The 12,691-nt window shown below is 48.3% G+C and overlaps 1 protein-coding gene across 2 annotated transcripts in view; it reads left to right on the top strand.

Moving 5' to 3' along the window:
• Nucleotides 1-12,691, top strand: part of LOC133344225 (microtubule-actin cross-linking factor 1, isoforms 1/2/3/4-like) — a 67,114-nt gene that overhangs the window by 15,608 nt on the left and 38,815 nt on the right. For both annotated transcript variants that reach the window (XM_061554282.1, XM_061554281.1), the window contains exons 9-16: nt 1,398-1,493; nt 2,692-2,817; nt 3,908-4,060; nt 6,130-6,284; nt 8,347-8,473; nt 8,925-9,132; nt 10,577-10,770; nt 11,905-12,050. In XM_061554282.1, the coding sequence (XP_061410266.1) occupies nt 1,398-1,493; nt 2,692-2,817; nt 3,908-4,060; nt 6,130-6,284; nt 8,347-8,473; nt 8,925-9,132; nt 10,577-10,770; nt 11,905-12,050 (1,205 nt within the window). The remainder of the gene's footprint in view (nt 1-1,397; nt 1,494-2,691; nt 2,818-3,907; nt 4,061-6,129; nt 6,285-8,346; nt 8,474-8,924; nt 9,133-10,576; nt 10,771-11,904; nt 12,051-12,691) is intronic.

The raw sequence follows: 12,691 nt of genomic DNA on the forward strand, positions 1-12,691 counted from the left end.
AGACACACACAGACACACACACGGACAGCCTGAACCGCGGCACGGCCCTGTAGCATGACCTGGCTTAAAAGAAGAGAGGGGGATACAAACACTTTGGGGACACACGACACGGTCAGTGTTAACTACACTTCAACTTAATGTTAAACGCTGAACGGAATGAGCAATCCTGTGATCTGCTTTTATCTACAGTGTTGTGTATTGTGCCCTCGCTCGCACCCCCTGTGTGCATGAGGAAAGGCTGTACGTGGTCACGGGTATTCGCTGAAGTGGCGAACCTTGATGAAAAACCCACCGTTGGTGTTTATATTGTAGCAGCAGTTTTGACCTGACTGTGAGAATTGAGAATGGCGACTGAACCTTCATGAGGGTGGGAGGTGAGGGGGTAGCTCTCCCCTCTCCAGCACCCCACCCCCCAGAACCCTACAGGGCTGCATGTAAAGTAACGCTAACCATCTGCGCGCACATGATGAACCTGCCGTCGTTAATTGGGGAAATTTCCCGAAACTCATGGACAATAGAGAACCGCATCGATGGGCGGTCAAAGCCCAATTTCTGAATTGAGCTCAAAAGTTCGACGCAGGCAAGGCAAATGCCGGACACCGATATTTGATCATTCACTCGGTAACCGATGTAGTTGCAAATATCTGAGATCGGTCCGATTGACCTGTAGGAGGCACAGACCATGCTCTCCTGTCGATGCCATAGGCCACTCACGTTCAAGTTCATTTATTAGGTATAGCTTTGTGATCCATTCGGCTCTTGAATCGGGTGCAACCGCAACAAACAAAAAACATGAACAAAAAATATCTTAAAGTGAATATGTGACTAAGTGCAAACAGAAAATCCAAGAAAAGACAGCAAAATATTGCAGAAAAAAAAAAACACCGTACACCAACGCTGTGTACAAAAATCCCAGTGGGATGCAAGTCAAACAACAACAATAACCATAAGACAACGTGGCCTGGAGGTTCGCTGTGATGAGTGTAGTGGCCGGTGGTGTGTGTGCGGCCGTGTGTACGCGATGTGCTGCTGGTCAATGTTGTAAGCAGCGCAACCAAAGAACACTTTCGTATTAGCACGCAGCGAACCCGGCGAACCGAGTTCGGTTCCCGTTCATGGCCAACACCAGTGACGATTATATCACTCGGCCCTGGGCCTTGCTTCGGTCGACTCAGCCTTAAATGAGTTCCTGGTGCTGTGTGGAAACATCGCCACTGGGGACACAGAGGTGGCTGGGTGTTGTGTTGGCCACCCACCCCCTCGTGTGCCGTTGCCGGCCTTCATAGGTGCTCGCTAACAGCACTTGCCCCAACAGTCTGCTCAGGCTATATGGGGGTGGGGGGGGGGGTGTCTTTGCCGTTATGTGTCAGTATATATTTGTGTGTGTGGTTGTGCAGGGGTTCATGGGGGCTCTTCAGACCCAGTGGAGTTGGCTTTTGCAGCTCAGGCAATGTATCGAGGTGCATCTTCAAGAGAACACGACATATCAGCAGGTAGGAGCCAGCAGTAGAATAACAGCGTTCATTTAGTCCAATTCTGAGTGAAGGCATCGTCATGCCGAGTCGATCTTGGGGATTGTCTGACCATACTTCACCACACTGGTCAGTGTGGGTTGGTGGTAGGGCAGGGAGGGAAGCTCATGACCAGATCACGTGTCACTCACGACTGATGTTAGTCATGCCCAGGAATCAATTACACAAATTTTAGATGCCCGATTTACATAACTGTAATTGGGTATCTTAAATGCACGAATTAAAGCTTCAGTCTTTTTAGTGTGATGTTACTAAGCAGCGTCCACTTTTGAGTTTACGTCTCTCTGCTGAATCAGCTCTTTCATGCGAAAGCCAAGTAAGTGTCTTCTGTTTAGTTGCGCATGACTAATGAAGCAGTGGTTAATGCACTCTGCGCTACGAACCCAGTCACATGGGCACAATTTTCAGCCACGGCGAACATCAGTGGCGGGCGATATCTGAAACGGTTCTGACCCACGCCTCACCACCCTTCACCAACCACTCATTGACCAGTGCGGTGAATTATAACCCCCCCTCACCCCCATGACCAACACACTAAGAGGAGACTTTCATCCAGCAGTGGATCTACAAAGGCTGTAAATGATTAAGTAGCATACTGCACATTATAGACGACAAACACATTGCTTTCTTATTCTTTGGGTCTTTCGGTAAAGCCACGTAGATAGAAACAATAATGTAAAAATAAATGTCTTTATTATTATTATTTTATAAAAATAACAATTATAATTTTTTCTACCTACGTGGCTTTACCGAAAGACCCAAAGAATATGAATTCCTGCAGTCACGAAAGCTTTATGTCGAGATTTACATTGCTTTCTTATTAACAGAGAAGCAATCTGCACACAAAGGGCAATTCTTGTACACTATTTGGGCTTAGTTCCTACAATTGTTGCACTTACTGAACGCAAAGCCGTGTGCGCATTCTCATTTGCGTACCACGCGTACTGAAATGTACCGAGTGGATAACTTTGCATGTCCCAGCGGAGTTGAATGAAAACCCAACGGCCTGTGCTTGACAAGGCTATGTGTGACCTCCGGTCGCTCCAACGATTTTCGTTTAGGAAATAATATTCGTGCCGTTCATCGGACGGGCTGTTGCCACCTTGTTATTACAATAGTGCTCCGGTGTGTGCTGCTGATCCTTGCCTTGGGATGGCAGTTCTTTAGCGATGCCAAGGAAGCAGAGCTGTTCCTCAAGAGGCAGCACGAGGTCATTCGCCAGAAGTACACGTGCGACAAGCACGCAAGCCTGGAGCACGTGGAGCAGCTGCTGCAGAATCTGGCGGTGAGAACAGCAGAGAGACATTTTGCACGACACAAATTCGCATCGAGCGGTACGAAAAGGGCCGCTCGCCGACAGAACAAGCCGCGAAAAAAATGTTTTCGTTCGTTTTAGTTCTCCCAGTTACATTTCAATGGCCCACAACTCAAGTTTTATGTTTCATTTATTAAGTATAGCCCTGTGAGCCATTCGGTTCTTGAATCGGGTGCAACCGCAACAAACAAAACAACAAAAACATGAACAAGAAAACATCTTAAAGTGACTATGTGCAAACAGAAAATCTAAGAAAAGACAGCAAAATATTGCAAAAATCCCAGTGGGATGCAAGTCAAACAACAACAACCACAAGTCAACTTAGATTAAGGCTATCAGTCTAACTCTGTACTACAACAAACAAACATGGCCAAACCGAAAAACTTTTCAAAAATCACCAAAATAAAGCCCCGCGGTGGCGAGATGTTAACTCCCTCGCCTCGCATGCAGGACGTCGTGAGTTTGATCCCCACCCGAACGCCTGTATGTTTAGAGTGTGCATGTTCTCCCTGTGGTCGTGTGCTAAAGATTTACACATTATAAGCCACTTTGTTGAGCTATCATTTGTGGTCAGGTCAATTCTGAAAAAATTAGCTACATAGCTGAGTGGGCCTTACCTCGTAAAAAAAAATTTGTTTAGTTTAGTAAATCGCCCAAATTGCGCTGGCTCATATCAGTGCTCCGAGGTCAAGCATATCGTGTGGGTAATGGGGGTGAGACGACCATACTTCACCACGATGGCCAGTGAGGGCTGGTTAAGGCAATGAGCATATTTATTGTAGAACAGCACGGTATGAAACAATCTCTATTGCTGCACTAACTCTCCGCTACCCACAAAGTGACCCCTTGCAGCCACCTCTACCACCTGGTAGTACAGCGCAGCGGCCACCCATCCCTAAGCAGCAACCCAGCACTCGACCCTTCACAGCTCCTGAGATCTGCCGAGGGACGCATTCCTGGTGCTTTGGTCGCAGGCTCGCTACTCACGTGCAGTTTGCCCGACCCCTCTTTCGCGTCGTGGAGCCTCTCTCGTTATGTTGTTGTTTGTTTGTCGCCGCAGGACGAGAGAGACTCCTACATGAATTACAGACAAACGGTGGCCAACGTCGCCGGCCGAGCCAAAAGCGTCGTGCAGCTGAAGCCGCGTCACCCCGACCACCCCGTGCACGGCGCCCTGCCCATCAAGGCCCTGTGCGAATACAAACTCGACGAGGTAGGGGTGAGGGGGTGGGCACTCATCCTCGGCCAAGTTTTTTCTCACCTGAATAAGCCGTGAAGCTACTCGGGAGGGAAGGGGGGGGGTTTCCCTCGCTCTCCAGCAGAGGCGGGCTCCGTGGACTTTCGCGTAATTGATCCCTGACGCGTAATTGTCAATCTTGGTTTGAAGCTTTCGTGACTGCAGGAATCCATATTTCTTTGGTTCTTTCGGTAAAGTCACGTAGGTGATGACGGACGCTTGTGTTGCGCCCGAAACGTCGTGATTTGTTTTATTTCATACCTACGTGACTTTACCTACGTGACTTTACCGAAAGAACCAAAGAGTACGCGTACGTCTTTGTGGGTTTATATTCGACGGTCGAAGCATCCGGAATCTGTCGAGCGCTGAGGTTGCAACTTCTGTTGGTCGTGCGCACGCCATGCGGTTCCGCAACTTTGGCGAAGTATGAAACGGTGTAGAACTGTGTGTGTGAAACTAGAAGGGAGAAATAAGGGAAGGAAGGTGAGGATGGGGGGCAGGGAGGGAGTCGGGGGCAGAGGGGGGTCCCGAAGATGCTCCCAGCTCATCACAATTGGTATTTAAAGAGACCAGCCATCTGATACCAGATCAGGAAGAGTGTACGTATGTGTGCGTGCAGATTTAAGCAAACGAACATTGTGCTCATCATGCAATATAGGCTCAGAGGGGCATTTTGCGCAGTTTAATCACCGTAGCTGTGTATACAGGGGCTCGTCATTGTACTGGCTTCAGTTGTTGAGTTCAAAGCGGAATGATGGACAAACACATTTCATTCGATTATTATTGCAGTATAATTATAATGCTTTGAAAAAAACATTGCAATTCAGCCGTCTGTCGCTTAATTGCTGGGGGTCAGGTGATGCTCTTTCAAAAAAACAAACCTGCATGTTGAGGAGGCTACAGCACGCCCCCTATTTGCGCTGTTTCACTGCAACATCGCCAACACATTCGGGAACGTAAATCGACTTGCAATGCGTTGATTCGCATCCAACGTTGTTTTGGGAGATTGAAAGGAGAGATCGCAGTACAGTCGAACTCGCGTTTAACGCGCGTTTACGTAACGCGAATTTGAAAGAGCGCGTTAGATTAATTGACAGTTATTGTTGGATTTCGATTTAAAGCTTTCGTGACTGCAGGGATTCATCTTCTTGGTTCTTTCGGTAAAGTCACGTAGAAGGGAAGTAATAAAATTTATAAAAATAAAACATAATAATATTATGTTTTTCATCTCCTTGGTTCTTTCGGTAAAGTCACGTAGAAGGGAAGTAATAAAATAATAAAAATAAAACATAATATTATAATAATAAAATTAAAATAATAAAACATAATATTATTATAAAAAAATAATAAAAATAAAACATAATATTATTATAATAATATGATGTTTTATTTTTATTATTTTATTACGTCCCTTCTACGTGACTTTACCGAAAGAACCAAGAAGATGAGCTATTGTTGGCATGCGCGCACTATCATTGAAATAACGGGGCCCCCCAGCGCGTTGCCAATGGTGTACGGACCGCGCTTGCGAGCTCATCGTTAAGTCAAGCGGCAAAGTCCAGGAGCGATGCCTGAGATGCAGTACAACAAACACGAGCGCGGGCAGCATCGCCATGCCCATCTCGAGCCCCATTTTGAAGATCTTGTCCGCGTGAAACTTTGTCTTGTGCACGCATTTGCCGACCAATATGTCCGGTGAGCATCTCACTGTGTGTTTTATTTTATTTTCTGGAAATAGGCTATTTAGTAAGGTTTATCACGTGAACAAAACTAAGCCAATTAGCGATGACTTCAGCACATCGGTGCGATGGCGAGAAAACCCACAACGTTTACAATCGAGTACGATGTTCCGTCGGCGAATACAACCAGCTTCTTTTTTTTTACGATCAGAGGAAACAAGAAGATGCTCGGTGTAGTCGGCACTTTGCTTCGTTCATCATTTCGTTTTTTTTTATGCTTTACAACCAGCTTCATCAGTGTGCGAGCGGCTTCAAATTGTTATTCCATCCGCTTATTGTTTCTTTGTTTTGTTGACGTTGCTTCAGATGATGATCGCCCCTGACGATCAGTGCATTCTGATGGACAACTCTCGCCGCGTCACTTGGAGGGTGATCGGGCCGGGCGGGCGCGAGGTCGCGCCGCTGTCGCTCTGCTTCATCATCCCGCCCATCAACAAGGACGCTCTGGAGATGGCAAACAGGTGCAGGGAGCTACAAAGATCCCCCCCCCCACCCCCGTGTGTAGCCTTGGACAGATGTTGCACACTCGAAATGAAGGACGTGGGCAGGTGCTCCAAATCGAGGGCAGGTGCTCCAAATCGAGGGCAAGCACATTTATTTATTGTGGTTAACATTAATCTTGTGAAGAACAGCACCGTCACTCTGTAAAATGCAACATCACGTGTGTTACACGCAGCAATTCTTCCGAGTCGCCATTAACCACGTGGCTGGTTTACAGGTGCGGTTATTCATTAACCTTGCCAGCCACCTACAGGCCCAATCATCACATGCTGCTGTACACACATGCATTGATGCACTGCACAGCACATCAGGACTTTCACAGAACCACACTTTACTCCCTTGCTGCACAAGGACATAATTAAATGAGTGATCCATTCCTAATGTGCCACACAGACTTTCGGCGGGCAAGCGCTGTTAGCGTGCACCTGTGAAGGTCGGCACGGTACACGAGGGCGTGGGTGGCCAGCACCACGCCCGACCGCCTTTGTCTCCCGAGTGGCGATGTTTACACACTTGACCAGCGACTCGTTTGAGGCTGAGTCAGAATCAGAACCTATATATTTAGACTGCAAGGAATCCGATGACCTATGATGCTCAATTTTCACAGATGTCCAGCAGGGGCTCCTTGTGTAGTAGGTTCAAGGAGACTTGGACGACATAGTCGGAGGCACACTTATTTATTGAACTACAGTTGTATATTACAGGCCGAGATATACAACAATTGAAGGGGTATCGGCCCCTTCACCCGTCTAACAGGGAGATCCCACAATCTCTGTCCCGGCTAGCCTACTCCCAGGTCCTCCACTACAGGACTAGGGGAGGCTAGCTCACCCAGCTCTGGTCAAGCTGGGATTACGGCACCCTGAGTCCCCAGACCGGCTCTTAGAAGAACATCGGCTCTGGGCTCTCAGGGCCACGCCACTGGCTTGCCCTGGTCGGTCCTGAGAAGGATGGCGATCCAAGGGAGTCCCAGGGCCTATCTAGCCGGTCTTTTTTCTTCGCTGGTTTAAGCTAAACACTGAACCCCGAGCCCTCCGGCTCACCGCCTTATATAGCAACTCCCCCACCGAGGGGTGGGGCCGTGGGGGATCCCAGCGCCGTATTAGCCCCCCAGGCTAGACGGTGCGGACGTGGATGTAAGCATCCTTTCACGTGCGGGCATAATCACACCCGGTGTGTTTGTTTGCCCTCCCGTAACACCTCTACACTTGCATGCTTCTGTGGGCTGCTTGCAATAGCAAGCATTGTGCAAACAAAAGCAACAGTCCTGCTGCAGCGTACTGCAAAAAAATCACTCAAGTGGCACGGTTTAAAAAAAATTAAGAGTACAAGGAATATATTACCAAAATTACCCCACAGTTCAAACTGCAAGTGGATTACAATTATTTAGTAATAGATTATACCATTATTGACGCACGATTGTAGTTCATTGATATTTTATAAAGCTCCGAGGCACATTCTTGATTTGAAGCTTTTGTGACTGCAGGAATCCATACTCTTTGGTTCTTTCGGTAAAGTCACGTGGGTAGAAAAATAATAATATATCACGACGTTTCGATCGCAACACAAGCAGTTGTCCTCAGGCGGAAAAAATAATCCAGCAGTGGAACTGCTGATCCAGGAAGAACACAGCTGAGAGCGCTGCTACAACAAGACGTTATAAATGTGGCGTAGGGCAAGCAGGCGGGGTCTGAGCTGGAAAGGAATTCCATCCCCGCACGCAAGCACGTCAGTTGTGTTAATGAGGGAGATTAGGGAGAGAAAGATTAGGGAGAGAGGCACATTGCAATAATACCTTATAATGACATCTCATTAGGGTGCTGTTATTAGACAGCTGGATTGTGAGAGACAGTGCCAGCTTGCGACACAACCGCACTCTACGGTAACTGGAGCCAAACTGTGCCACGCCCTCCCGCATGGCCTTGTGGGAGCTTCGGTACGTCATCAGAACGGGAAAGGGTTAATCGTAATTGTATGTCTTAGCAAACCCTCTTTGTCGATTGATTGAATTGTATTGTGCAGGATTGACCACCTCTACGAAGGCATCCTCACCCTGTGGTGCCAAGTAACCATCAGCCTCAAGTGCCTGCTGTACTGGCGCTACATGCTGAGAGACATGGGCAAGATCTACTCGTGGAGCGTGCAGAAGGTGCGTTCACAGTTCCCTCTCATGGTTTCGACCTCACAGTGGACAGTAAAGATGCTGTGACGTCATTCACAAGGGTAGGAGGCCGTTACGCGTCGGAATCGTGGTCCAAACTTTGCCAGGTTGGGATTCTACGCAGCAATCATCAAAACTTGGTAGGACCCTCCTAAAACAGAATATTGAAATTTCCCTGGGTAAAAAGCCTTATGATAATCATTCAACAGAAACAGTAAATACGTTTCATTCACGTCGACAGCCTTGAATTCGCGTGTGTTGCATGCTTGCTTGTTCTACTTTGCACTCCTTTCGTGTTTTTGCATTGTCTGTCGAAAACTTTCTGACCTCCTGCCCCCGACTGGACATCCCGGAAAAAGAGCCTCATAGCTCATCGGGTTCCTCCTCGAGTATAAATAAATAATCTGATTCTGGTCTCTGTTACGCATCTCGACCGCAGATGCCTTCGCACGACGAGTACTGCCGGCTCATCGCGAGCCTCGAGTCGCACTACGAGAACTTCGTCAAGTTCAGCCAGGACGCCCAGATGTTTGACATCAACGACATCAACCAGATCAAGGTGGAGTTTGGTCAGGCGCTCAAGTACGCGAGCGACGTGGACCCGCAGACGTGCGTGTCGCAGACGACGCAGCGCCAAACGGTGCCAGGTACGTCCCGTCACGAGAGCTCCGGTCATCCTCGCAGCAGATTTTGGCTGGCCACCTTGACCACTCTTCCTTTTGATATTAGGAAGATGCTGTAGCAATGCACATTTAAATCTAGATTGAAAACTCAATTTTCTTTTTTTACTGTTTTTTGTGTTTACTTTGTTGTACTTCCTACGCACCTCTGATTAGCACGGTTGGCTACGTACGGCGTGAAAGAAGTTCAACATGCACACACATACGATTTGTCGCAGGTTTACAACCCTTTATATATTTAAACGTGGAGACAACTTGTAAATGCTCCTCAACAATGCATGATGAGTTTGCACACAAATATTGCTTTTTTCTGATGAGAAAATAGGCCCATAGCTTAGCTGGAGTGCACTTGCCAATAACACTGGGCGATCGACAATACAGGTATTTTTGGGGTTAGATCACGTAAATAACAAAAAAACCTGTATTATGGATCTTGGTCGCGAAAGCGTACGTGTTAAACTAACATTGGGTGACTCGGCAGCATTCGTTTAAGAAACCTGGCTCCACTGATGAGACTCAGAATGTCAGAACTGGTCCAGAATTTTCTTGCTTCGACCGATGCTGCTGGTTAATGTTGGTTTGGAAAGCTAATTGACTGATGGACTAAAAGTACTGCAATCCAGCAACTGTTAATGACTGACACAGCACAGGGAGGCCTTCAGCCAGCAGTGGATTCATTTTACCATGTTGATCATATTGGGGGGGCAGGTGGGGGTGGAACTGGGTGGGGGGTCAGAACTGATATCACGTGCCCCCTATGTTAGCCCCAGCCAGGAATCAAACTCAGGTCACCAGCTCCAGAGGACCTGTTGCTGACCACTGCACCACCATCCTGTTGATTGTCTCCTGGCACTCATATTCCCACATCACATACACTCACGAATGGAGTTGGCCAAATTTACCAATGTGCAGTACCCTCTTGAAAATGAGTCTGGGGACTCAGGGAGACCTTTCTGGTTAAATAGATAATTAAACTATAAAGGTGCAACCCCGCAATTACTTGCTCACACCGCCGCTGGCAGAAGGACCTTCTTTAGTGGGCTCTCTCGAGAGCCCCTCCAGGAGATGTTTGGCCTTCTCTTCCACGCTGACCAGATGTTTGGAAGAGGTGGAAGCCCAGACTTCACGCCACCACACACGACCTGCAGATCGACCTACTGTCGCGTACCCATTACTACTGCTGCATGGGCAGAGGCGGGGAGATTTAAGAAACTTCCCCCTATTGTTTCAACTAGCCTGCCGGGATATCAAATCAAACCAGCAACCTCTGGCTTGCAAGTCCCATGTGCTGACCATTACATCGTGGCACCATCCCTTGTATAAATGGTATTGTGTGATCACAATTATTATTGAATATGAAGGTCTAAGAGGTGGGAGAATTCCATAACCGTTGAGCCATCTCCGCTTGCAGTGCTGGTGACGGAGCCAACCATTACTCTGCCACCGCCACCTCCTCCGGCACCTCTACGTGACATCGTCCCGGAGGTGCAGCTCCTGCTGCAGAATTTGCAGCGCATAGAGGAGACGGTCGGACAGCTGTCGAGCACGCCGCTGCCTGGCTACAACCTCTCCCGCGAGGTCGACGACAAGATGTCCCAGTACCAGGTATGCCACGTCCCTGTCGACCATCGGGCCCTGCCTCCTGCTTGAACTGCGTAAACAGCGCAACCATTGGCCTTGTTACATGGCAAAAGCTTGGGCCGATTTTGATTCCTCTCGCCATTGACCATCTGGAATTCTAGCGGGGTTCGTTTCGCAAAGATGCTACCACAGGTTATTTTATTATTTTATTATTTCCCTTCTACGTGACTTTACCGAAAGAACCAAGAAGATGCTACCACAGGTTAAAAACCAGCGGATTGTGCAAGAGTGGCAACACTGATCGTGTAATAAAACAGATAAATAGACCTCCAATGTTGTCTTGTTAAAGTTAACAAATACTGCTGGGCTGTTATTGGTGAGTGTTCTTCCTTATAACTAACCTGACACTCCTGAGACCCATGCTGGTGGATAATATTGGCTTGGAAAGTGTGTAGGATGATAGCCGAATAAAATGCCATTCACATTTGCGCAGACAAACACAAAAGCCTGCCCATCGTGGTATCTATTTATTCATTTATTTTGTAAGCAGTCTAGAACTGACATTTCCCGACGTCTGTTGCTTCGGACATTTGTGAAAAAACTACTGGACATCTGTAAAAAACGAGTACGAATACACATCCTGATTCTTCATACTCTTAGTTCTTTCGGTAAAGTCACGTAGGTAAAAAAAATTATAATTCAAATTAATAAAAATAAAACAATAAAATCACGACATTTCGGAGGCAACACAAGTCTCCGTCATCAGGTGGGACCGTCACAGCCAGATTTGCTGCATCAAGCGAGGCAGGGATTCAAGATACAAGCCCTTAAATACAAGTTAAGGGGGAGGAGAGGAGCTTATCAAAATGTGGTAGCCAATTCTCTCTTCCCCCTTAACTTGTATTTAAGGGCTTGCATCTTGAATCCCTGCCTCACTTGATGCAGCAAATCTGGCTGTGACGGTCCCACCTAATGACGGAGACTTGTGTTGCCTCCGAAACGTCGTGATTTTATTGTTTTATTTTTATTAATTTTAATTTCAATTTTTTTTTTTTACCTACGTGACTTTACCGAAAAAACTAAAAGTATGAATCCTTGCAGTCACGAAAGCTTCAAATCTAGAATCCTGATTCTTATGTGTCTCTGCCGGGGCCCCAGAATGTGTGCTCCGAGGCAGAGGTGGCACGCTCCAGACTCGAGCGCCTGTACCAGTACCCGCCCGACTCGCTGGGCTACTCGGAGCTCAGCAGTGCCAGCCAGAGGCTGGAACAGCTGATGCGCCTTCTGGAGAAATGCCATCAGCAGTGGGTGTCGCTTCACACATCGCGCACGTCCACACGCACACACGCACACATGTCCACACGTCCACACGCACACACGTCCACACACACACACGCAACACGTCCGCACGCACACACACACGCACACACACACACGTCCACACGCACACACACGCACACACGTTCACACGCACACACACACACGCACACACACACACGTCCGCACGCACACACGCACACACGTCCACACGCACACGCACACACGCACACACGCACACACGCACACGTCCACACGCACACACGCACACACACACGCACACACACACACGTCCACACGCACACACGCACGCACACACGCACACACGCACGCACACACGCACACACGCACACACACGTCCACACGCACACACGCACGCACACACGCACACACGCACACACGCACGCACGCACGCACGCACACACGCACACACGCACACACGTCCACACGCACACACGCACGCACACACGCACACTTGGACACACGCACGCACACACGCACGCACGCACACACGCACACACGCACACACGCACGCCCACACGCACACACGTCCACACGCACACACGCACGCACACACGCACACACGCACACACGCACACACGCACACACGCACACACGTCCACACGCA

The sequence above is a fragment of the Lethenteron reissneri genome, chromosome 19 (assembly GCF_015708825.2).
Source record: "Lethenteron reissneri isolate LAM-NWPU_2019-01 chromosome 19, ASM1570882v1, whole genome shotgun sequence".
Classification (NCBI taxonomy): Eukaryota; Metazoa; Chordata; class Hyperoartia; order Petromyzontiformes; family Petromyzontidae; genus Lethenteron; species Lethenteron reissneri.